General features: G+C 37.5%; 1 protein-coding gene across 3 annotated transcripts in view; it reads right to left on the bottom strand.

Moving 5' to 3' along the window:
- The window catches only part of LOC134527242 (BTB/POZ domain-containing protein KCTD20), a 276,293-nt gene that overhangs the window by 99,631 nt on the left and 150,246 nt on the right, over positions 1-26,416 (bottom strand). For all 3 annotated transcript variants that reach the window (XM_063359739.1, XM_063359737.1, XM_063359740.1), the window contains 2 exons: positions 18,425-18,550; positions 11,252-11,452 (listed from right to left, as the gene is read on the bottom strand). In XM_063359739.1, the coding sequence (XP_063215809.1) occupies positions 11,252-11,452; positions 18,425-18,550 (327 nt within the window). The remainder of the gene's footprint in view (positions 1-11,251; positions 11,453-18,424; positions 18,551-26,416) is intronic.

Below are 26,416 nucleotides of genomic sequence, written 5' to 3'. Positions count from 1 at the left end.
GCGCGCTCGTAGGCCGTGCGACAAACTGTGTTCGGCACGCGGAAAAATAAAAACAATTCAACGTTTAATATTTATTATTTTTACACCCACGTTTAGTGAAAACTGCGGATGCAAAGTCCGCACAACGGCGGGCCGTCTATACTGTGCGTGCTTGCCGACCAATTAGAACACAGGCGGTGTTTTATGCCTTTTTACCTTGGTCACATCGAAAAATCGCGGTTATGCAACAACGTGGGTAAAAGTTATGTCCCCCGACAACCGCGTTAAATAGGGAGTGTACTGTATATATATAATTTTCATGGGCCATTATAAATGCCGTATTTTTGGACAAGTCTTGTCCAAAATGATAAATAAAATACGGTAATGGAAATTCTCGGTCGAGTAAGTTATGGGAAAAATCTGAACAATTGGGTCGAAATGGGGAAGATTTTTTGAAAAACAGAAAAATCGCAACAACTCCCATAATATGAATAATATTGCACCCGTTTTAACGTATGATAACTCGGAGTACCTAATGCCAAAAAATGTTTTCTAAATAAATTTTTGATACGACCAGCCATAACTGCATGGGTTTGAAAAAAATTTTCACTGGACAAAAAAAACGTAACTGCCATAGTAGACACCTTATCAAATCTGTTTGAATTGTTTGTAAATATAATAATTATTTTACAAAACTTTGTCTAAAACAATGTTTGATAAGATGTTTGGTGTTGAGAAGGATATAAAAATAATTAAAAATTTTGTACCATGATCGCTATTAAATTCCTTCGTATTTATTTCATACATTTTACATATTATGTTCTAGATTCAATTAAAATATTTTTGTAACAACCATTACTGCAAGGGGAAGAAAAAAAATATGGGTTTAAGGATATAAGAATCCCTTTTTGTTCTAATGTAAAAAAATATACCTAATCATCAAAATCTTCCTGCGCCTTTAGGCTGTGCCGATAAGGAATTTTTTTAAACTTTAACTTACAATAAGAATCTGTTCACACACATTTCATTCATAGGAATTTATACGATAAATGTAACGTTAACTTGATTAAGAAATTAATAACATCACATACCTTTTAATCACTATCGCTACCGCTGACCAATGTTGATACCCCTTCCATAAGAGTAGCACAGAGCTGACCAGAAGAATGGGTTTGGGGTAATGGAGATGACTGGGATAAATTGGAAGAGGCTAAACTTATCAAAAATCTTTCCTCGTCATCTTTAAGTTCGTCAGCTCTCCACAGCTCTTCTTCCATGTTTTTCACAGTTTGTGCATAATTTTTCCAGTTTTCTTTTGATACGTGGTCATAACCCTTTGTTATTATGGACTCCATATCATGTGCCTTGAAAGTTATGTTATGCAGCCTTACGAACGATTTCACTTGGGCCCATAACATTTCAATAGGGTTTAGCTCGCAATGATACGGGGGCAAGCGAAGTATAGTTCGACCTACGCATTTGGCTATTTCTTCAAGTTTGTATTTCTTGTACTTGTGCCTTTCTCGTCCAACTATGTGTAGCAATTCCCGCTTAATCATACTGGCATCATAAGGAATGCTTTTCTCCGCGAGCCACTGTCTTATATTCCCCACACGCCAACGTTGCACGGGAATAGCCTCACACATCCTCCTATTGTATGACACATTATCCAAAACAATAACAGATCCCTATGGAGTGTTTGGCAAAAGTTGTTCGGCAAACCACTTTTCATACCCATCTGCAGTCATTTCATCATGAGCGTCAGCTGTGTTCTTTTGCACAAGAAAGTAAGGGCAGCATTTTGAACAAAACCGTCCTCATTGCCTGCATGCACTAATGCAAAACGTGTACCTCGTCCTGTAGGAGGTTTAAGGCCTGAACTAAGGCCTTCAATGGCTGCCTGCCGAGCGCTCTTCACTGTTGTATCTTTCCATGCCTTTTCCACACTAAGCCCCACATTTACCCAAGATTCTCTGTACAGATAACTGGTTTTCCTAAATCCCTATCTCTTTTTACTTCTCTCAAGTAGGTATGCCGCCACCGAATTATGTCGTCACGTTCTATGAAAGCTGCCTTGTTTCCTCTTCTTAAATACTCAAACCCAATGTCATGAAGGAACCTATGCAGAGTGGTACGAGAGAAATCTGGCAGTAATTCGTCACTATTCACTTTTGCTAAAATGACATTTAAAGTGGGAGGAATGTTAGCAAACAAAAAAGTGTGAACGATCCCCTGTAGCCCAATCTGCACAATGCCATCGTAAGTTTGTTTTCAAAAGTTTTTCTGTTTGTCTTTCCTTTTTGATTTTACCTTACCAGGCGTACTTAGGGTACCATGTCGCTGCAGTTCCGTCCTTATGTTGTAAATTGTTCGTTCGGAACAGCCGGTTGCTTTGGAAACTTCTTCAATTGCATTGCACACACTCATATTTTTTCAAAAATACTCAAATACATTCAACACAATCTTGTGCTCCCTACCGCGTAGCCTACCGATATAATTGTCATCATCTTCAGACGCCGCTTCGTTCTGATTAGAAAAGACGAGCTCGACAAGTTCCATGTTCGTCAACTCCCCGCACGCTTACGATGCAAGTGTGAGACGAGTTATGCTCATTTACTAGAGATGTAGGTAAAACCATATGTATTCGGTACTGAGTAACGGGTGCGCCATCTAGTAACGAGTAACGAAACGTTCCACACAGCTGCATCTCGTTACTTGCATTTTTCGTATGTTTTAGCATGCGCGCGCATATTCGATGAATTTACGTTACAAAGAACGATGTTTGTTTATTAAGTAAGTATAATTTGGAAATTTGTCGTCCAAGATTTTTTACTCTTTATTAAAGGTATTGTGTGTGTAGACAAAGTCTGAGATTGGAACAGAAACAACGTAAAAAAGTATTTTTTACAAATTAGAAACATGTATGTTTTTGTTTTTTATTATCGCGTTTTTTCACATTTGTTTTTGTTCTTATCTTAAAAGAGATAATATTAAAAAGCCGCTCTAATGAGATTTTATTCTTTCTTGGTTAACAAAAACTGTTAATTATCAAATATTGTTAATTGTTTACATTCTATTTATTATTATTTACGCGACGTCATACTGTACGCGTACGCAATACGACTCGATTCGTTGTTGCAACATAACATAGCATGTTATGCAGTATCAGAAGTAACGATTAACGTAACGATACGATAGTAACGAGTACTAATTCTTATAGTAACGAATACATACGGGTACGCTTTTTTTCGTTACTTTTACACCTCTATCATTTACGGGCTACAATCGGCGTGATTCTAAATAAGTAATGCTCTTGCTTTCGTTGCCGCGAGGCAAGCTATGCTCGCTGTGGGGCCCCAACTTGTGCTGTGTTGCCAAGATGGCCACATCTCGCGCGTCGTTTCGTTTGCCGGACGCGTGGAATTGTGCGAAGCTGTTTTTCATTTATAAAGGAAATTGTAGATGTTTTCTCATTGTTTTAGAGCAAAATTACAGGTGTGTCATCTATCACTATAGCGAAAATGAGCCCACGCTGCATTCATTATTTCCTAAATTTTTATCCTACGCAGCATATGTAAAACTGACGGTGCCGATGACAATTATCGTTATAGCGGACTTTACGTTATAGACCGTATTCGCTACAACGGACTTTCACTGTAGTTTAAAAGTGATTTATGTTATTTGTAATAATTTTTACTTAATGGGAAAATATTTTTCCCTGGAGTATCGAAAGTATTGAATGTATCGAACTGAAAAAACAATACAGAATCGAGTATCGAAAGTGTGGTATCGTCCCACCTCTAGCTGCAATGTATGGGCAATGCATGCACATATTTGTAACCTGCCTTTATCATGGCTGCACAAAAATTGCGAGAATTGTCACGAACCACAAAACTCAGCTTTTCTGAAAGACCCCATTTACTCAGTGTGTCTGTAAAAAATGCTGCTATGTTTTCGGCTGTGTTGACCTCATATGAAAATGGGATTACTTCCAAACAAACATGCTGCATTTTGTAGGTGTCATCCAGAAAATATGCAGTAATGCTCAGATAGTCATCATTTGCAGTAGATGACCACATATCTGTAGTAATACTGACAGATTCTACAGGCTGCAAAATGTCCATTACTTTCAACTTTACCTTCTCATACATCTCAGGAATAACTTCTTAGAGAGAGACTTTCTTGTGGGTAACTTATACCTAGGCTTGGCTAAAGCCATCAAACGAACAAAACCTTGGTTTTTAACCACAGAAAATGGTTGGTTATCCAAACAAATCATCTCAGCAAGTGTTTTTTTCATACTTCAGCTCTGGGATGATTTGGAGTGAATGGTCTTTTGTTTTCAATGAACTGGTGCAAAGTTACCCGAGTTTTATCAGGTGCACTAACAAACTTACGTTTGAGCGATTTAGTTGGCCCACCTCTTCAACAGTTTTGGTTTTGAAATCTTGCAATTCCTTACTATGAAATGTTCTGGCATGTTTGTTCAAATTTGAAGTAGATTTGCTTGACCCTCCTCTCGAAATCAATTTCCCACAAAAATTATACTAAAAAAGTTCCAAAATAACTTGTTTTTTCCATTATAGTCACACAAAATTAGTTAAGTGCGTATTATTTTGCAAGTCTAAACTAAGTTATATAGAAACTAAAAATTCTGGACCAATAAAGTTACAAATACTGTTTGGTTTTTTTCATTGTCACTTTTAAGTTAGTTAAAACCTTGTACAGTTGTACTGATCCCAAATTACGTGTGTTTAAAATTATGAATACACGTCCACTCATTACAACCTCATATTTACACATTTCAAGGTACCGGGAAAAAATGTGGAAAACGTGGGAAAACGTAAAAACAAAGTAGTGTAAAAGTTTATTCTATTATCTCACAATGATGTAAACAATACGAAGCACATATACACCATACTAAATAACATTTCAGAGATACGTATTTATATATTAAGTAGAATTTATTCATCTCACATAGTGAAAACAATAAATATATCAAATAGTCACAAGTTGAAAATCAAATTTCAGGTTTTTGCGTAAGAGACGTGCACGTTTAAGCATCTCAAAATGTCCACTTTTTACATGGGAATTTCTTACACAAAAATGTTTTTTTTACTCTGTGTATATTCGTGTGTTAATGTTTAATTAACTTCAGATTTGTACCGTAGATAATTCTGCAAAACTACCCCACTGCTTTCAAAACTAGGGGTGAGCCGATGCCGATTGCCGATTATTAAGATCGGCCGATTTTGGTCATTTTGCCATTTGTATGATCGGCGTCATGCATGCCGATACTTTTTGCCGATTACCGCTTCCTGAAGACAAAAAAAAAATCTCCTTACATAACACAAAAGCACCGACATATTTTTTGCTTCAAACTGGTGCTTGACGTTTTTAAGTAACATTTACGTTACTTACGTGTTATAATCTTGTCTGCAGAAAAAAAAAAGTTATTCTAAAAAAATAAACATATTCATGAAAAGTACGTTTGTTTAAAAAGAGTAAACAAAAGCACACCACACCATTTAATAAGTCCTGCAACAAAAACATTTTGTCCAACTTAAAATAGAAAAAAAGAAAATGCATTTCGTCGTCGTGTTGTCCATATTACTTGTTTATTTTCATCGTTGTGTTTATATGTTTGCTACATCGTCCAGGTTTGTTTTCTGAACTATCGTCGTAGTACACACTTTCCTCGACAAGAGAAAGAGAGCGCACGTTGCATGCGTACGGCGAGCTATCGATATCGATATTCGACGACGTGCGCTCGCTCTACATTGGAATCAACAAAATTAAACATGAATAATGCCAACCGGCTACATTTTCATATTATGCGATACGTAGCGGCGATGAAGACGAACAGATAAAGGTTAAAATGTTTGAAAATATCTTTAAAAGAATATTTACACATCAGACAACTTCGTATTTCTGTAAATTTAATACGTAAACGGTAAAATCCAAATGAATAATAGATTTCAACTATAAAATACATTGTTTTATATGGGAAAACTACATAATCAAAGCAGTTAGAATCTAACAGCGGGACCAAAACATATTGCAACATTTTTTTCCCCTCCTAATTTGGACGTCTTAAAATAACGGTGAACGATTGTGCGATAAAACACGGCTATGTATATGGAAGACTCTATTACTAATCGATTGTGTAACAAACTGCGATAGTTGACCTCGACTGTCTGGCGTGTTTACAACAGTATTTTCATCACGGTTTTCGTTTAGTCATTTTCTTAATGTTTTGAAAATCAGAGTTAAAAGTTGGAGTTTTTATAGTTTCCAGTTAAAATATTGCATTTTGATTGCAAATGTCAAAGAAAAGCAGCTTTGTTTGGAAACATTTTACCGTTGTTGTGGGTGATGAGGGGAAAGCAAGATGCAACCTTTGCAACGCCGAAATTTCGCGTGGTGGAAATTCGACACGTGGCTTCAACACCACAAATTTGTCGAGACATTTAATGTCTTTTCATGACCGTGAAATAAATGCAGATATATTGAAAATGGAAACAATGACAGACAGCTATGCAAGTCATGAAAGTATGTCGGATGCAACTACTTCTGGTGCCAGAATTAAAATACACAGTACGCCTGCCAAGCTACACAAGTCTGACAGACTGAAACAAACTTCGGTGTTAGAACTCTTCGCAAAGAAAACACCACTTCCACAAACTAGCCTAAAAGCTGTTAAAATTACGCGACTTATAACCGAAATGGTGTGCAAGGACTTACAGCCCTTCAGTTTCGTTGAAGATCCCGGTAAGAATAGTTTTTCTATTAATTTTGTTTATGCAATACAATAAAATTTAGCCTCAGTTGCATAAAAAACATTGTGATCTCAAATATAAGTCATTAACTTATATATTTTGCTTACTTAAAGTAGGCTTCCATTGAAAGCTCAACTAACAGTGTAAGCTCAAACACAGTCTGCCCTTTGTTATTTTATAATGAATAATGAATTAATAATTTTTTTTTACTTCATTCCAGGTTTTTTCAATCTCATGGCATATTTGGAACCCAGATATACAATACCTCATTGCAATACTTTCTCAAGGAAACTCATTCCAGAGTTATATAATGAAACCCAAGACAAAATGAAACACTCTCTCAAGTCAGTATTGCACGGTAGTTTAACATTGGACATGTGGTCTTCAATTTCAAAACAAGACTACATGTCATTAACTTTTCATTCCTTTACCAGTGAAATGGAAAGACTAGAGTACTGCTTGGAAGTGATTCCATTTAATTTTCACCACCATGCTGCAGGTAACATTTCCAGTTTCTTGAAAACTACCCTTGAATCATGGGAAATCAGCCAATCCAAAATTCACTGTGTTATTACAGATAATGCAAAGAATATGATTTCAGGAATGAAGGAAGCAAGACTAGACAGAGCTCCTGTGCAGCCCACACACTACAATTAGTTGTTAATAATTCTGTGTTGAAACAGAGAAATGTGCATGACGTGCAGTCGAGCAAAGAAAGTTGTAGGCCACTTCCATCATTCCGTATTAGCCACAAAGAAATTGGCAGAATTTCAACAACAAAACCGTTTGCCAAAAAATCGTCTAAAGCAAGATGAACCCACTAGATGGGGCAGCACATTTTTTTATGCTACAGCGACTCTTTGAGCAAAGAAAAGCGGTTACCGTATTTAATCGTGTATAGCGCGCCCTCGTGTATAGCGCGCACTACGATTTTTGCAACAAATTCCAAAGAAAAATTTTTTTTTTTCCCGTAAATAAATTGTACTAACATTTTGTGGTACCTGTTAAGTAATTACGTATGAAACAAATGATAATTTAAATTGATGTGTGGTGATGCGTCAGGAAAATACTTAAACTCTGCTGTGTAGACGGAAGATAATGAAGCGCTGTATCGTCACAACTGGTACGTGGGCGGGAGGAAGGGAGGCAGGCAGGAATGTGACACGGAGGACTAGATGACTCACCGGTAGCAGCTGCGACGAAGCGAAGGAAGTGGGAGGGGGACTAGTGTCAACATTCTCTCTCTCTCTCTCTCTTTTATTTTACTAGCTGTAGAGGGGGAGGTCTAAAAATAAACAAGAGACCTGCGAGCTTGTGCGCGCACGTGTGTGTGTGTGTGTGTGTGTGTGTGTGTGTGTGTGTGTGTGAAAGAGAGGCCTTGTTGCTTGTGCGTATGTGTGGGGGCTGGCCAGAAATGTCACCCGTCAACAGGCAGTTAACGACTTCCACTCCTCCCCGCCTCATCTACTCACTTTTTTTTTCCGTGTATAGCGCGCATCCTTATTTTTTTCCTTTACTTGAAGGGAAAAAAGGGCGCGCTATACACGAGTATATACGGTATGTACTTGCTTCCAGAACTAAATTTACTAGTTGACTTGTCCTCTGCTGACTGGAATCTCATGGAGAAGGTATTACCTTTGCTTGAGCTGTTCCACAGAGCCACCCTAGTAGTCAGTAATTCACAGACCACCATTTCTGAAATTATCCCTATAGTTAATGGATTGAAAATGGACCTGGACAATTTTCTGATGAAACTGTGCATGCAAGCTTGCATTCCATTGTAAAAGATGTAGTTCATCGGTTAAATGAATACTACTGTAATGTTGAAACTGAAAGTAATTTATTCAGGTTTGCCACAATCATCTTAGATCCACAATTTAAGACTAGTGTTTTCAGTGAGCCAGGATTTGCTGAACAGGGGAGGCAGGCACTGCTACAGGAACTTGAAAATGTCCTTCCTGTAGATCCAACAGAAAGTAAAGTGTTGCGACTTGCAACACCGTCTAATCCAATGTCATCTGTGTACAGCAGATTAATAGCTGCCAAAAGTAATGCCTCCATTGAAAACTGTGTTTCTGTATCTGCTCGACAACAGTTGCAGAAATACTTGGCCGAACCTTTGCTGCCTACAGATGAAAGTCCTTTCTTATATTGGAAATCGTCAGAGTTCAAGTCGCTCAAGAAACTGGCAGTTAAATACTTAACCCCACCTGCAGCATCTGTTCCTTCTGAACGGTTGTTCAGTACTGCTGGTTTGATCAGCAGTAAGAATAGGAGTTCATTGAATCCAGAAAAGGTCAGAATGCTGGTGTTTCTTAACAAGAACCTCCAATATTTCACATGAACAACAATGCAGCTGGATGTCTAGTTACCCGAAGAAATGACAAATATTTTGTGCTGAAAGGGGTGTATGAACTTTAAAGACTGAACACTTTTCCCTCCACTTTTTTAACAGTTTTCTCTATGCATGTTTTTTTTTTTTTTTTACTCTTAGCTGTGTAATGTTTTCTTGTGATATGAGTATGTGAAGTTTATGTGTAAAATACAGTCGATGGAAGATTTATAATGTTTAACAGAAATGTAATTTTGAATTTTTGATTATGTTTTTAAAAATATATTTCACATTAAGGTGTTTGTAGGGTAAGAGTGCATATATATTTTTTTACCAACAGTGATCACGTTTGTACCTTTATGCAATACTTTACAAGTAATTTGGAGCATATTTTAGAACCAACTTAAAAAAGCACTAATCGGTCAAAAAAAAAAAGGCATGATCGGTGCCACATTTCTGGCATCGGCATGATCGGCAAATGTGGTGATCGGCTCACCCCTATTCAAAACGATTGTTTATGTTCAGCAATGTAAAAAGTTACATTTCTGTGGCAATGTTTGGTTATTGGCAGTGTTTGAACATGTGTTTCGTCTAACTATATGCAAGGTTAAAAGGCCAAATTGTTCTAGAAATTCAACGTAGCCTAACTTGAGGGTAATGAAAATGCTTTTTAACATTATATAAGCTGTATATAATGTTAATTTATGCACAGAAAATGAAACAATGCAATTACATTTTTAAAATCATAAACAACCTTTTTTTCTGAGTATATTACTCTGTTGAACATTGTCAGATAAAAATTAAGGAATCGGAATCGGATTCGAAGAATTGACCCTTTAATTTAAGAATCGAAAATGGAATCTGAATCGGTATATTTTAGGAATCGGACCAACACTACTTAAAAATGCTGTCTTTTTCAAGCAAAGGAATTTTTGACCTCCTGAAAAATGTTAAAGATAGTACACAATTAACATATATTCTCATTTGTTTACACTTTGAATTTTAGTAATTTTATAGTTCACGTGTCAAAGAAATAATTATTCATCACACAAAACATCACCTTACCCTGTGTTTTAAATATATTGAATGTTGTTGCTGTGTTTCGATTGAATTTAGTTCATTTTATAACATTTAAAAACATAAAAATTGTGCATATTCTACCCTGTTTGTGCCAGATGATACTTGGTGTGCTTCTTTATTTAGTACTTACCATGTGACTACATATTAAATAGTAACTATGTTAGTTTAATGGATGATTTTTAAGAGGGTTACAGAGATGAACACCTAATGATTTCAAAATAATATCTGAGATAGTTTCTGTTAACTGCTACAAAATTAAAAAAAAGTTAAGGTTAATGCATATGCTATAGAATACAAATTTTTAAGAAATAAGGGCAAAAATGAATATTTAGTACTAACATTTAGAAATAACATTAATGTTTAGCATTTTTTTTCACACTGCTTTTATGTTTATACTATTTTTTCGGAATGCTTTATGTTTTTATACTGAATTTTTAACACCACTTTTACCATATTTTGAACTGCCTTTGATCAATTATTTTTACTGGTTTATGGGGTCCCTAGTCCTCTTAGACAGGAATTTGTAGTATGAATGGCATTTCACCTTCTTTTAAAGACAGTAGTTCTGCAGTTAGCATGACCTTGTTTTGACATTTGCTGCTATTAAATACCTACAATATTGAAAATCATTCAAAATATCAGATTATTATAATTCAATGTCCTATAAACCATTTTCAAAAAGGTTATTTTGGGTCATCAAAAACCATAACCTATGTGTGCACACTGCATAAAAAAATCAAAAAATGCAATGGACTTGTCTCTCCTGAGATTCAGTTATATTATTATTATTATTATTATTATTATTATTATTATTATTATTATTATTATTATTATTATTATTAAGGTATTAAATGAAAATAAACAAAAGCTACCTTCCACTGGCCATTCTACTAATGTTGTATTTACATAGCAAAAAATAAAAATACATATTTTAGGAAAGCATAATTTTAAATACAGAGAATAGTAAAAGCATCACACACTGATGTAGCCAAGTCTAAACTAGGTATGCAGACACACTGTTCAACTGTAGATAATGCACTAAAAAGTGTGCAGTGGAACACCTGGTGACCACCCCAAGTACCTGCCGAGCATGGTGTTGGGGTGTGCAGTGAAGAGGGCGGGGTCCATGACGAAGCGTGTGCTGTCCACCACCAGAGTCACCCTCTCATCACTGCTGGCCACCATGTTGAGGCTGGAGCCTGAGCTCTGCGGGGAGTCTGCGTCTCTGCCGTGCTGGCTCATTTGGTTTTTGGCTGGACACGAGTGATGCTGGTTGCGCGACCTGCGCCCAAACGACACACTATCCGTCTTGCGCTCCCAGCCCTGCCATCATCTCACCTTTCTATGTCACTTTTTGTACCTAGACAACATTTTCAAATGCAGAGTGTTTTAGGCTTTTTGACTGTGACAATGTGGTCTGTCAATACATACATACATTAATAGGATTCCACTTAAACATGCATAATGAGTTAAATATGTCACACATATTTACATTAGATTAGGAAATATTAGCGAGCGTTTGCAAATTACATCAATATTTTCAGTTTGACAGCTAATGACAATTTTAATATTACAATTTTGGGTAACATAACAGTGAAAAAGCAAGATCACTATTCAACTTCAAAATTATTCGCAATCACTTAGAAAATTTTACAGTTCAATTCAAAAATATTTGATCAACAAAATCCACTATTCGCACACCCCTATAAATATTTTGCATTTGTTTGGTGAAATATTTGTACATGTAAATTGCATTAAGTATTCTTAACCTTATAGGTATAATTTTTTTTTTATTTTTTTTTTTTTTAAATTTTGGCAAGACAAATTTTTTCAAGAATATTATTAGAATGGAAAAAAAAAAAAAAAACTACCGTTTGTAGAAGGGCATATAAAAAATGGTATACCATTTATTAGTGTCATAGGCGACGGTGGTTGGAAAGAGGACTTAATGAACAGAGAATTCAACAAGCGGAGCGGTGAGTTCTGTTTACGCCAATGCTTGCTCTGTAATCTACTGTTCACCAAATACAGTATTTAAGTATTTAAGTATTAAAAACATTCATTAAAACATGTTTTAAATAAACACAGGATGTCTTGACTTTTCTTTCCGATCATCTGTACCAATAAAATAGAAACATAATCTTGATACAAAAATAGAAAATAAAGAACTTTTTCTACGCAACAAATTGTCAGCTTACCTATACAATTTGTGATGACAGGCCTACAGACTATTCAGTGAAATGCTTAACAAGGGACAAACCTTAGTAATATAATAAAGAGGCTCCTGCTACTAGGTTCTGGGTGAAGAGCCAGGATCCGATGATCACCATCTTGGATTGTGACATCACGGCGGCCATCTTGGAAGACCTTGATCCTGGCCGCCATATTGGATTCCGTCATCTTGAAATTGAGTGCCTCACTCACTAACATTGCACTTTTCGTTATGACCGCTATATTGGATTATAGAACGTAGAAATTTTCGTTACGGCCGCCAACTTAGATCCTAATACCACATTCCGACATCTTGAATCAGACATCACACCAATTTTTTCGATTCTGACATCATGTTGCCATCTTGGATTCCATCACCTTTGTTTTTGGTGTTTGTTCCAGAGAGCGAAAGCATCGCACTGTCACATGCACATTAGGTCAATGTTCCATTACATGCTAATGTTATTATGGTCTTATCAACACATTTAAATAAAGTTTTTATACAAAATACATTGGAAGCGCTGCGATTCGACCATCAGAGCTCGGACCTCTCAGTTGGAATCACACGACCATCGAGCCAATTACCAGGCAGAATTAAACAGGGTATATAAAAAAAATCACACACATATTTGGACATGCATTTTTTTTTAATTTGAAGGAATAATAAATAACATTACCTGTTCAAGACAGAGCAGCAATATTAATTTTTTCAATACATGCTACCAGAGGCGATAGTTAACACAAATTACCTACTAGAGAGTACTGCCTCCGCCATATTGATATCTGCATTATTATTTAGGATCACAGGTTAAAATACATTTTTACATTGGTGATGGAGATTCAAGTGTTTACTCCAGAACCAAGCAGTGAGTTTCTTACGGAAGGAAAGTCATAAAAGTAGAGTGTACAAACAACATTGTAAAAAAACCTATCATAACCATTTGCACAAATTTTCAAGAAATATGTCATTTCACCTCCTGTGCGACGTTTGCTTGACTCAAGAATAGCAAGATTAAAATCCAGCACTATAAAAAAGATATTGAAAGTTCTGGAAAATCTGACATTGGCACATCTGTCATTCAAATGAAACAGGTCATAAAAAATGGTTGTCATGAAAATTGTCGTGAAGAATACTGTAAAAGAAAAAAAAAATACGATTAACGAAAATTTCATGCCATTGATGAAAGAGTTGAGGATTATGGACGCCACTGAAAAGGCTCTTGATCTCATGGTGATGAAAGCTGATAGACTGGTAATGAACAAAACTACAAATCAAGCTGAGCAATATTTGAGTATGGTACCTACGTTTTCTGGTGGAAAACTTGTTATCTTTGCCAAAAGAGGCTCTTATCACACATGCTGTATGGGAGCTGGACTAGCCTATTTCAGTGGTCCTGAAGCCCATGGAAAAAAAATTGGTCAAAGTCCAGGAAAGCACTTCAAAACCGTTTCTAAAAGTTTTTAAAAGAAGAGACAAATGTCGTTCAGTTCGTTGTCTCCAATACGAAGATGCCCCTCCAAAGAAAAAGAGACGAAGGAACAACACTTCTCGTCCTGATCTGGAGTATAGTCCAAATGTTGAGGACATTTTATGTCCTGAAGATATATTAAGTCCCGAAAAAACTTGCAACAAAGATGAAGTTAAACGCCGAAAACCTGAACCGGGACGCAATAACATTACAGCATATTCATGAGTTGGGCAACATGAGAACACTTGATAAAAAAATTGGGATGTATACTGATTCCAATAAAATAAACCCCATTTCTGTAAGTTGCCCTTTTTTTAATAGCCTTTCAAAATTAGCACACACCTTCTGCCCCATCCTGTATGATTGTTAGATCAATACGATTTTTGTTTTAAGAATTCCGAATATCAAACACATATTTTATGTTTATATGTAAATTAAATTAGAACGTACTAATTTATACACACATTCTTTACAAAAATGTGATTTTTTGTGTATCGTAAAATTCAAAGTGCTAGAAAGAATGTAATTTCTCTGTTTAAAAAAATATGCCAACATGTTAATTTCAAACTTTAATTTTTTTATTATTCTGATTTCTGTGTACTTAATGTATGAAAATTTTTAAAATTGTATATATATTTATTATTTTTTAATGATGTAATTTCAACAGTATCATATCATCTTAAGCGGTCTGGGAAATCCGGGCTTACAGAGGCTGCCAGAAGGAGTGGCGTGAATAAGTGTCACTGTTCTGGGTGTTAGGCGTCAGGTCGGCCTGGGATGAGGTGACCCATTACAGCCCCTGTCATCCTTTTGAGAAGGACACCACAGGTATATAAGTGTCGACACCGGTTTCCGCGGGAGTTCAGAGGGTTCTGAGATTTCTGAGAGTAGAGAAGAGAGTCTTCCCCTCGGGGAGTGATACTGGTGATACCCGTGCAATCAGCGAGAGGTGAAGAGGGCAAGTTGCCCTTGCTGAGTGAACCGGACCTATTGGGAGGCAATACCTGAGAGAAGGCCTGGAAAGTCAGCTGGATGCGACGAGCGATAGTTAAGGACTGTGTGCGGCGTGGCGTGGGTGAGTGTGTGAACGAAGCAGACAGAAGCGGACAAAAGCGCGATCCACTGTCGAGCCAAGCTCCAGTGGAAAGTGTTAATGTTTTAATGGTCAGTGTAAACTAATTTTTGTGGACTGAAATTTTAAGTGCAGTAATTAAATTAATAGTGCAAACATTAGTAATAAATAAAACTGTACTAATTAATTGGGCTATCCCTTACGAACCCAGTTCTTCACACATAAATCGTAACAATACACATAAACTATAATTGTAGGCTCTCTGCGAAACTACAGGAAAATAATTTCTAGTCGGTGTATCATTGTTTAGTACAGCATATAATTTTGTGAAGTATATGTTCCTGTACATTTCAGGAAGTATTTTAGTTATCAATTTATTAAATTGTGTTCACTACAAATTAAAGTGGTTATTCATTTAATGAGAGTGTTTTTTTTAAATTGATTGAAGTTATAAAATCAGAAATTCATTTTATTTTTTTTCAATGCTGGGAATTATATTTTAAGATTAAATAATCATAGCCAAGCTGAGATTTCAGCCCAAAACCTCTCGCAATATAAGCCACATATACTTTAAATAGTATAAGTTACAGACCAATAAATTATTGCAGAACAAGATACCGTAGTTGAAAATTGTTTTAATTGAAAAAAAAATTGGTTGTCTGTAAAGTCGGTTTACGGACGATAGTTTAACGTGACGTCATAACAAAACATTGATGAAATGATTGCATACTTTTATGAATAAAATTGAATCATTTTTATTTTAATAATAAAAGAATAAATACTTGAAATTATAGTAGTAATCAGATTTATTAAATGCAAGAATAATTAACCTTTACTGCCGAAATTATTGTTGTAATAAGCAATGAAAACCACATTAACTTCTCGTTAAAATATAATTATGAACAAGTTTTCATATAAATAAACTGTAATCAAATATCTAACATAACCTATTATTACTGCACTTGCCGACAGATGCTACTTTTTTTAGTAATAAAAGAATAAATACTTGAAATTATACTAGTAATCAGATTTTTAAAATGCAAGAATAATTAACCTTTATTGCCGAAATTGTTGTTGTAATAAGCAATGAAAACCACAAATTAAAATTTGTCGAGAATATTTCATGTTTTTATGTCTTCCAGTGCTCAAAATGATGTGTAATTGTGGCCCCGGCCACGAAATTTTATTTATAATTCATTAATATGAGGGCTGCTCGCACGTTCCCGGTGACTTTAAGATGTTAAACATGGGCGCCACCACGTGGAAGGGCACGTGGACCCGGCGGAGTCTCTCTCTCAGGGCGTTACGTAGCCCAAGTGGGGACGAGTTACCAGCCCTTTCTACCCTACCTATCCAGACCTGGCCCGCTCTAGGCGTCGGGCACGCCACACTCCTAGGCTAAGTCACTCACCACGTGGTTAAATAAAATACTCAGTTTATATTTATTTCCAGATTTAATTTCACTAACACGTTATCTCCACGCCCGTTACACGTTACACGGTTAAAAAGCCTGAGGCACGAATCGACTTAGGTGAAGGCATGGTCCACACACGTGGCCATGCTACAAAATTTACTTATTACACGATTACTGAAAACTCGACTGAGACAATTAATTAATTAAACAGCCCGCTGACCGAGAGCTGCCCCGAGGATGACGAACGAAAGCGATTTAGAAAGAATTAACGATACAGAAATTACTTGGTCAGTGATGAACAATGGTTGAGGTCCCCGGGGTGCTGGCGCGTCTGCTCTCGGTCAGTGATGCACAGTGGTTGAGGTCCCCGGGGTGCTGGCGCGTCTGCTCTCTGTCAGTGATGAAGATGGACTCGGGTGAGCTCATCGCTCGCAGGTGGCAACATGGCGCCCTTCGCGCCAACACAATTACCGTTATTACATCCTACGATTCCGTGCCCCGGCGAAAGTTAAGCAATTTACAGATCAACATTAAAAAATATATAAAAATTACTGGCAGTTTAAAGTTTGTTAATATTTACTTAGTTAATGATAATTTATATAAAAACACTCCTACTCTCGTCCAAGTCCGTGCCTGTTCGGGTCCGCCCGGGCAACGTCTGTGGTTATTTCAAGTAACATATTTAAATTAAAGAAACACAAGTAAACTGCACAACACTGGGGCAAAGATGAATGAAAACAAACAGAAAGGGTTTACAAATAATATTAAACGTAGCAATTTTAGGGGTCGCCGCACTGCTTCTAAGCGCCCTCTTGCCGGGCTAGACACACACGCACACACGCACGCACGAGCGGGAGGTTTGAATAGAGATGGTGGTTGGGCGGTGTCATTTCGGGCTCAAAGGGGCCGCAGGCCCGGACGACGTCAAATAATAACGCCCCTCGCGATAAACAAAGGAAAATATGTATTAACGAGTGCCTGGTTGCCGTGGCAGCTAATAGATAGCGCGATTCATTCGGTTTGCGTCCGTCACTGTAGATGGCAGCAGCATAGGGTATATGTATTATTTTGTTTTTAAAATACGATTTTATAACAAATACGCATCCCAAATACACCAAACTTATTTATAATGTGTTACAATATTTTTTAAAACATAAAAGATCCCGGGTGTAATTTGAATTATTATGTGTAACTGTAAAACAACATAGTTCGTTAATAAAACACCATTGTTCGTTAAAAACGTATTTGAAAATTCAACATTACTTTTAAATAACCGTACCGATTGTGCTGAATATCGGTGGACGATCGTTAAATTACATAATATTAATAATTCAAATGACGAAAACATGATTGATAAGTCAAATCGATGGTTGTTCCAATCGAGTGGAAGATAGATGCCGTGCATGCGTACAATGAGCGTAACGGGACACATCCGTAGTGGGACAATGTGCGTTACAGGACACTTTTTTGTGCGTGCAGCCGGCGTTCATCGATTTATTAGACGTCACGTCAAAATATAACATGTGCGTAAATAACACGCACAGCAAGTGAAGACCGCGGATCCAGGTGGAGTGCAGCTGTCAAGCGGTAGTCATGCAGAGAGGAAGGCATAATGGCAGACAGTGAGGCAGGTAGCCGTGGTACTATCACAGCAGACAGCACATGACTTAAGACTTGGCATCTCTGCGCTCGAGGTATTTAAGCATCATCCGAGCTAAGTGCTGCGCTCTCTACTGGATAACAAGCGACAAGAATGACTCTTGTATTCCGTTAAAAACAGAAATTTGCAGAATAAGATAACAAAAAAATAATAATTGAAAACATTCTTTCTATAAATTACAAGTGTATTAAAAATTTTTCACAATAAATTTCATTTGTTTTCATAAACTTTTAATATTTTTAGTAAATTACCTTTGTTTTAAAATGTCATCCAATGTATATTAAGTGTATAATAAAACATGAAAATGAAATATTCCTAAGAACATTTATTTTGAAGAAAAAAAAATTAATAAATGACGTAAATTGAATGTTTTTGCAAGAGTAGCTGGTGCATATACTCTTCCCAACACCGGCAAAGGAGACGCTCACCTGTTTCGGGGGGCCACGTTAAGGGGCTGCTTGGGTGACGAGACACAGTGCTGCCGCTGGTCGCCCAAACCCCCAGCTCCCTGCTTCTGGACCAGACACGGCTTGGGCTTGGACGATGACCCGTAACTGCAACCGCATGGAGGGCCATAGCACTACTCGCTGTCACACCAAAGTTTGGTGAACTGCTGCGACTAGGTCAAATAGCTCACTACTAACATTAACATAAAACTATTTTAATTTCATATAATGCTGTGTAGACATACATACCACCTAATTCTCCAACAACTAATGAAAAGATAAAAGTGATAAGATGGACTTTTTACTATTGAGAATATTTACTCTAGAAACATTACTTTAAAGCATACATACATTGGGTAAAACTTGTTCTCAGTTTCACATACACTACTATGTTGGTTATTTTATTTTCTTCTCAAATTTATTTGAGAGCTATTTCTGTAAATCAAATGTATTTATATATTTTCTGTATTTTAAGTTTCATTTTAAATAATGTCACCAGATATTTACTAAGTGTTATATAACAGCAGCAAAAATTCACTTCATAAATAAGATTACTTTGGTGGAATTTTATAGCTCGTAATTTAATATCTGTTGACCAAATTTGTGTCCCAACATGTGAAAGAGCTATAGTGATTTACAGGAATTGTTCTTAGTTAGTTGTAATAACAAGAAAATAAAATAACCAACACAGCATGCCAGAGAAAGCCTCAATGACAGGTATTTATTTCGTAACAATTCACATTAACCACCATAGCCGTTTTGCAAGGCATTTTCTTTCAAAAGAAAAAGGATACAAACAATGAAAATGACAAGTAATATTCTTCATGTAATATATATATACGCACGCAAGCACACGCACGCGCTCACACACACACACACACACACATACTGGGATTTTAAATTCAATTTCTCAGTTTCAATGACATTACGTTTTCATATAAACACACACACACACACACACACACACACACACACACCACTCTCTTTAGATCTCTATCCCTATATATCATCTGTACATCTATCTATATATTTATATATCTCTTGATCACTATATGTCTATCTTTCTATATCTCTCCATTTCTATATCTATCTTTCTATATGTTTCTATATAGGTATCTCAACTCGCACACAACCATTATTATTTGAACCATAGAAAAGAGAAACTGACATAAAATACTTACTGGTAATTATCCGATACTACTAAAGTGCGACCATAATTTTTGCTTTACGGGTTAGTTTTGTCAAAATCTCACCTAAACAGTGACCTTCCTCATATTTTAAACATGGAGGTAGTTGGTGTATACAATATTTTCCATTTTAATACTTGAAATCAAAATGAGAACGACCTCTAACTCTCCCCTCCCATAATTTCCTTCTGCATAGAAAAACCATTTTTGGCTATGATGAAGTTTAACCTTAACTTCTTTCATAGGTTTGGCATTATGTTTGTTCAGCAATATTCATTACACGAGGGCATCATTACCATTCTTCCTGACAAGTTCCTTTCAAACTATTAAAATATTTTATAGCATATTAGCCTTTATAAAGATACAATCTGTTTTGCAACCCAACTGCTAACCAGTTGACTTCAACTTCAGAACAGACAACCACTCCATAGACTAATTAATACCTCCATGATTTCAAATGTTAAGCATGCAAAATTTCATCGAGATTGAATGAACTATGAGTTATAAATGCAATGGCAAAATTTTATCAAGATAAATTAAATTCTGCTTTAAGGATTAGTTTTATCGGAATCTCACCTAACTTCCCCGTGTTTCGAAGGTCAAGTGTGCAAAAATTTAATCGCAGTCAGATGAACTGTAGGGCAGTGCATAAAAAACGAACAAACAAACATTACGTTTTATATGAGAGAGACACACACACACACACACACAAGTTCATACAAAATTCTAAAAAACACATATTTTAAACATAATTGAAGTGTTTTTCACGCACATTTTAATAGCTGAAAAGTATTTTATCAACACAATAGATAAATCTAATTCACCCCATTAAAAATAATGATACATAAAAAAAAAACATTATATTAAATACAGAGAACAGTAAAAGCTTCACTGTAATTGAACACCAGCATCACAGACTGACAAGACACACTGCTAACTACTACAGTACTAATACAATTTTTTCAATAATTTAAATGGAAAAATGGAAATTATGAAACTGGAATCATAACTGATGGCCGATGATAAAATAAATTTTATAAAACCTAATTGTACATATTGTTACGAACGTGATCAAGGCCGGTACACTTGCAGGTGCAGAGCTGGCTGGCGACTGCCGCAACATGATATGCACCGCGCGCGCCTGGAAGATAACAAGGTTTGTCGCTTTCCCCCCTCCTTCCCACCACTCCCCGCGCGGCGCCCTGCCTTTGACATGTAGCTGAAACCTGCCAGCTGTGGAGTTACGTGAACCGCCAACACGTGTTTCAAGAGATTTCGGCCGTCGGGTCGGGTCGGCGCGGATTGACAAGTCAGGCCCCGGCCGCGCTCGCAAGTTCTGGAAATTGCGGCTGATAGATAAAACGAGGACGGCACTGGGGAATAGCCATTTCTTTAAGTGTAATTAATTATTTTCCATTTTAGATGATTTTTGTAAGTGACATAAGTAATGGCAATAAATAAAACTGTGTAGTGTAATAAAATCTTTAATTGGGCTATCCTTTACGAACCCGCGGTAAATCGAAACAATATTTTTCCTACAATCCAACAATGCAAAAGATATTAGTCATCACATTACAATAATAAGACAAAATATTAAAATTTGTACTAATCTATAAATATTGTAATAGTGTTTTAACTGACTGTACAGAAGTACTAACTGAATCCAACTCATCTTAAGGACACAATCTATTCTACAAGTCAATAAATCGTCATGAGGACTAAGCTAGCAGAGGCCATCTGCTGCATCTCCCAGTGCATTCACAGAATCACTCATGTTTCATTTCTTATACAGTAAACATGTTCCAGCTCATTTCTTTATTAACATTCTACAGCATTTGTATATTTTAAGGGGCAGCTGAGACTATGCCTATAGTGTTTGTTGCCTTGACAGTACATACTGTCACAACCTATATGGGAAGAACTGGGTTCATAAGGGATAGCCCAATTTAGTTCAATACAGTTTTATTAATTAATAATACTTACATTATTAATAAATAATTGTACTTTAAAATGTTCGATCACCAATCACTGGCACTTAAAAATATTTATTCACAAGTCACTCAATGTCTGTCAGGTTTCAAAGTTTGCACTCCTCACTGAAGCTAGGCTCAGCAGTGGTTCGCCTTTACCTTGCGCCTGTCCACACACACACAGTCTTGCGCCACTTGGTTGCACTCTCTCGATCTTGTTGCTCCACGTCGCGCCACTCTTAAGGGGGGTCTCTCACCCTCTTCGCCGATTTCGCACTTCCCTTCACTCACAAAACTCACTCGGAACTCTCGCGGCACTCCCGTGGAGGTCAGCGTCGCTGCATAAGTACATGGGGTGCCCTTCTCGAAGGACGATGCGCGGGAAGAGGAGAGGGGAGAGGGGTCACGATGACCCTTGCAATCCGGCCAGGCATGCCTTACATCAGTGTATGGCATGTAACATGACACGTGACGCCAGTGGCCGTGCAGGACCGCCAGCCAGCTCTGAACCTGGCACCGTGGTCTGGTCTCTCTCGTTCGAAACAGTATGATAGGTAAAAGAGCTGGGGTAGCATGCTGTTAAATGTATTCTTGAATATGATATTATTTTATTCACATTTGGAAAAACAGTTCTTATTTACTATGAGGTTGGGAGCTTGTGGATTTCTAAATCATCACTCAACGTAAGATGTTTGTCCAAAAATTTTTTCTACTGAAATATTTTGCTCCTATTTGCTATCTGCCCTAAGATAATTGACTTCAAAAGTTTCTATTGTCTTCCAAACATAAATGTCCAACAAACATTTACAGTATGTGCATCTGTGCATGTACGCACTTACAATATCTTAAAAATCTACGAATATGCTGCAGTTTCTTTTGCGGCATATAGCAATAACAACAATAATAATAATTACACAGGTCAAATTAAAAAAAATATTTGGGTTTCTGTTCTAATGCTTGAATTCTGATTCCAGACATTGAAAAACGCTTAAATATAAATTTTTAGCTTTCAAAGTTTGCTTTTGTCTGATTTACGTCGATAAGTACATTTTAAAGATTTTAATTCATTTTTAGAGCAATAGGTGGTAGCACTTTGATTATCCCGATTGCAAATTGCATATTATTTGTGAAGGGCACAGTAGTTATTGTTTACGAGGGTTGTCTGAAAAGTTTCCGACCTCAACATGAAGATGGCAGCACTCGTCAAAGAAAATTGGGGAACGTGTTTAGTCATGTTTTGGAATATACTGTCTGAAATTTCAGTCATTTTGGATGAGCAGTTGTTTTTTAACCATCCTTTTCATAAGTAAATGCACATTTTTTTTGTGAAAATGAAAAAAATGTGTATCTAAGTGTCATTAAATATTTGTTTTTGAAAGGCAATACACCTAGGCTAATTGATAACGAGTTGGACGGTGCACACAGCGTCTCTGCGCCATCATTTACTACAGGGATATTTCGGGCAGCTCAATTCAAACATGGCCACACCAGCTCGGGTGATGATGAACGTCTGCGACACCAAAAACCGCGAAGGGAGAATCAGCTCCAAAAAATGCAAAGACTGTTCCTTTGGCCGGAGAAAAATCAGAAATACGGTTTTCTAGGCTAGTCATGGAATTGTCTTAATAAATTATTTTCGAAAAAGAATAACATAACTACGCATCATTACTTGACAAGCTGAAGGCAGAAATTGCAGAAAAATGTCATATTTGCAGAAACAAAAAAATTTGTTTCACCAGAACAATGCACCAGCTCACACCTCAGCAGTTGCCATGGTGAAAATCTATGAACTGCAATTTGAACTGCTTGATCACCCTCCTAAATCACCAGATATAAAACCCAATTGACGATTTTTTTTTGTTCCCTAGGCTAAAAGTTGCACTCAGAGGACAGACATTTTTGTCGAATGAGGAGGCCATCACGTTCGTAAACAATTATTATGCAGAGACTCACGCAAACAATTGTTAAAAAACAACTGCTCGACCAAAAAAGCTGAAATTTCAGACAGTATATTCCAAAACATGACTAAACTTGCAGCAGTTTCCGCCTCCCGGGCTAGCAGAGCGCTCCCTTCCCCTCCATCCTTTCCCCCTCTCCACCTTGCCCCAGCCTTCCCCTCCGCACTTCCCCTCCTTTCCCGAGGCTTCCCGTCTTCCCTTCTCCTCGTTTCTCGAACCTTCCCCTCCGCCGCTTTTCTCTATTGTTCTCGAAAGACAGTTCGCCTGTATATAAGGCCGCGAGTTTGCTTAGGCCGGCACTGTCTTCAGTCACTCTCGCTCGTAGGCAGTCCGCTGGGAGGAGGCCGCGCTACTCATGCTCATGGTTGATTAGTTATGTTAGAAGCTTCGCTCTAAATCCACCATGGATCTCTGCCTTGTAATTTCCGCGGGCATTAATGGTCTGTTTGCTCAAGTTTAACTTTCTTACGAGCCTTCTGCTCTTGATAGAGTGGTCTAGATGGGTCTTGTACCTAATTTTGTTGGATGTTCCATTTATCACCGACCTTAATTTACATGAGTGTTTGCTTGATTATTTGTTTTGCGCATTGGGCTTCCTCCCTGTCGTAATATTTTTGTTTTAATGTCTTTTAGCTGGGGTTCGCGATTCCCATTTAAATTTGCCATGAAAACTTATGTTGCGTGTAAACTTAATGCATAATTTAAAGCCTTAATATTTATACTTAATTGTTTGATAACGAATTTGCTCTGCGTGAGACCTTTATATGACTTTTGTCTGCCTGCTAAGGTTTTTTAAATGTACATTAATAAAGAGAATTTTCCTTATGCCCAGTACTTAAATACGTGTTACGTCAGGCGCATTTTTCATTGCGCAAATTGTTCATGATGCTCTCTTTTCAAGCATCTGTTTTATACTCATGTTTGTAAAAACCATAACGATTAATGGGTGTTGCCTGCACATTTGTTATATCTATTTGTACCTTAATATATTATCATTTTTGTTTAATGAATAAAATATATTTTTTTTCTACTTTCATTTTTTTTCTAATATAACAACGTTTTTTACAACTGCTGTTGTACCATACTGGAATGGTACACCATTGGTTCCCACTTAACCAGTTGAAGTTACATCGATCCCACTTACACCCAGCTTCAACGTCTGCGCTACTCTGCTTCGGCAGTTGTTACTTTGTTGTTTGTTCTCTGTTACCATGAGCCGCCCTGGAGTCACATGGATCTATCAGCTGCACCGGGATGAACTTGTCCGGTACTGTGAAGAAAATCAACTGCCTGCCGAGTCGGGCGACACTGTCACGACCTTGCGTGCCCGACTCGTTCGGTTTATGCGTGACAGCAGTGACGTCACACCTGTAAGGGGCGAGGTGGAAGCCTCACTGGAAGTAAGTCCTGCTCCCACTCATTCCTTTTCTTAAAAGTTGTTCTTTTCCTCTTTGAAGTGTATGCCCGCTCTTGACAGCAGTGAGCCTAAGCGTGTTCTTGAATTTTTTCATGAGGCTGAGCGCCTCATTAAGCTGAACCTGGTTCCTTCTGAGGCGTTTATGAAGGCGCTCTTAACTAAGTGTTCTGGTATATTTGTGAATAGGCTAACTGAGGCTATTGTGCAAAAGTCGGATTTTCACACATTTAAGTTATCCGTGCTGAGGGGAGTTTGCCCCCCCCGGGTGTTGGACGCCTGCAAGAGAGACTTAGTCTTTCGCTTTCAGCGCCCCGATGAGTCGGTGACTCAGTACATTGATTCGGTACTTTCGTACGCGGATGTGTTGGAACTTGATACCCCCGAGGCGGAATTAGTTCAGCTTGTCTTAGGTAACTTTGCCCCTCGTGTTCTCAGTCTTGCTAGCATGTTAACTCCTCCTTCCACCCTTGATTCTTTACGAGCCTGGGGTAGTGAAATAGAGGCCCGTTTGTTAGCCGTCTCTAAATACGAGACGGAATTTCCATCGCGTCGTGACACTGATAGTAAGTGGCAACCTCGCGACTGTAAGTGCGAGGTTCGCTCGTTACCCACATTTCGCTCAGAGGCAAATGATAAGGCATGTCATTCTTATCGCCCCTCAAATCCTAGTCGGGGTGCATTCCGGCAACACACTCAGTCACACAACACTGAACGCATTAGCGCGCCGGCAGCGGGCGCATTCTCTTCGCCTCGTGTAAGTGCTGCCGCCTCCGCTCTTAAAGCCACAGGTCATGTACAGTGCGATCAAAGAAATGTACGCACTCGCTGTGCAAACTGTTGCATATTTGGACATATTTCTAAAGACTGCGGTCAGCCATTCATACCGCACAATGACCGGAAATGTTTTTCCTGTAAGGGAACAGGGCATTACCGGGCTAAGTGTCCGGGAAACTCCGTCTGACGGGACGTAAGAGAGGTCGTTTCTGTCGGTTTGTTAAAAAATCCTCTGTGCCAGTCTATTTGCATTTTCTTCCAATTCATATTCAGGAGCATTCTTTTCCGGCTCTAGTTGACACTGGCGCCACCCATTCGGTTATTAGCGAAGGTTTTTTGCAGAATTTAATTAAAATGTTTCCTAGTATTGCTTCACATGTGTATTGCAATGATCCAGTTAATATTTGTGTTGCAAATGGTGAATGCATTCGATCTAACAAGTCAGTCACTTTACATTTAAAGATTAAACATTTTTCCTGGAACTGGAAATTCGCTGTCATTTCTGATTTACACCCTGAATTTATTTTGGGTTTAGATTTTTTGGGCAAGACTAAAGCAGTTTTAAATTTTGGTCTTCATGAGCTTTCTTTTGGATTCGCACCTACTGTCAAAATCCCTTTAACTTTCGACTCTTCTAAGCCTGTCATTTTTGAATGTCGTGATAGTAA

The sequence above is a fragment of the Bacillus rossius genome, chromosome 1, assembly GCF_032445375.1.
Source record: "Bacillus rossius redtenbacheri isolate Brsri chromosome 1, Brsri_v3, whole genome shotgun sequence".
NCBI classification, from domain to species: domain Eukaryota; kingdom Metazoa; phylum Arthropoda; class Insecta; order Phasmatodea; family Bacillidae; genus Bacillus; species Bacillus rossius.
Note: the sequence above shows the minus strand (reverse complement) of the source record. Positions and strands in the feature narration are given on the sequence as shown.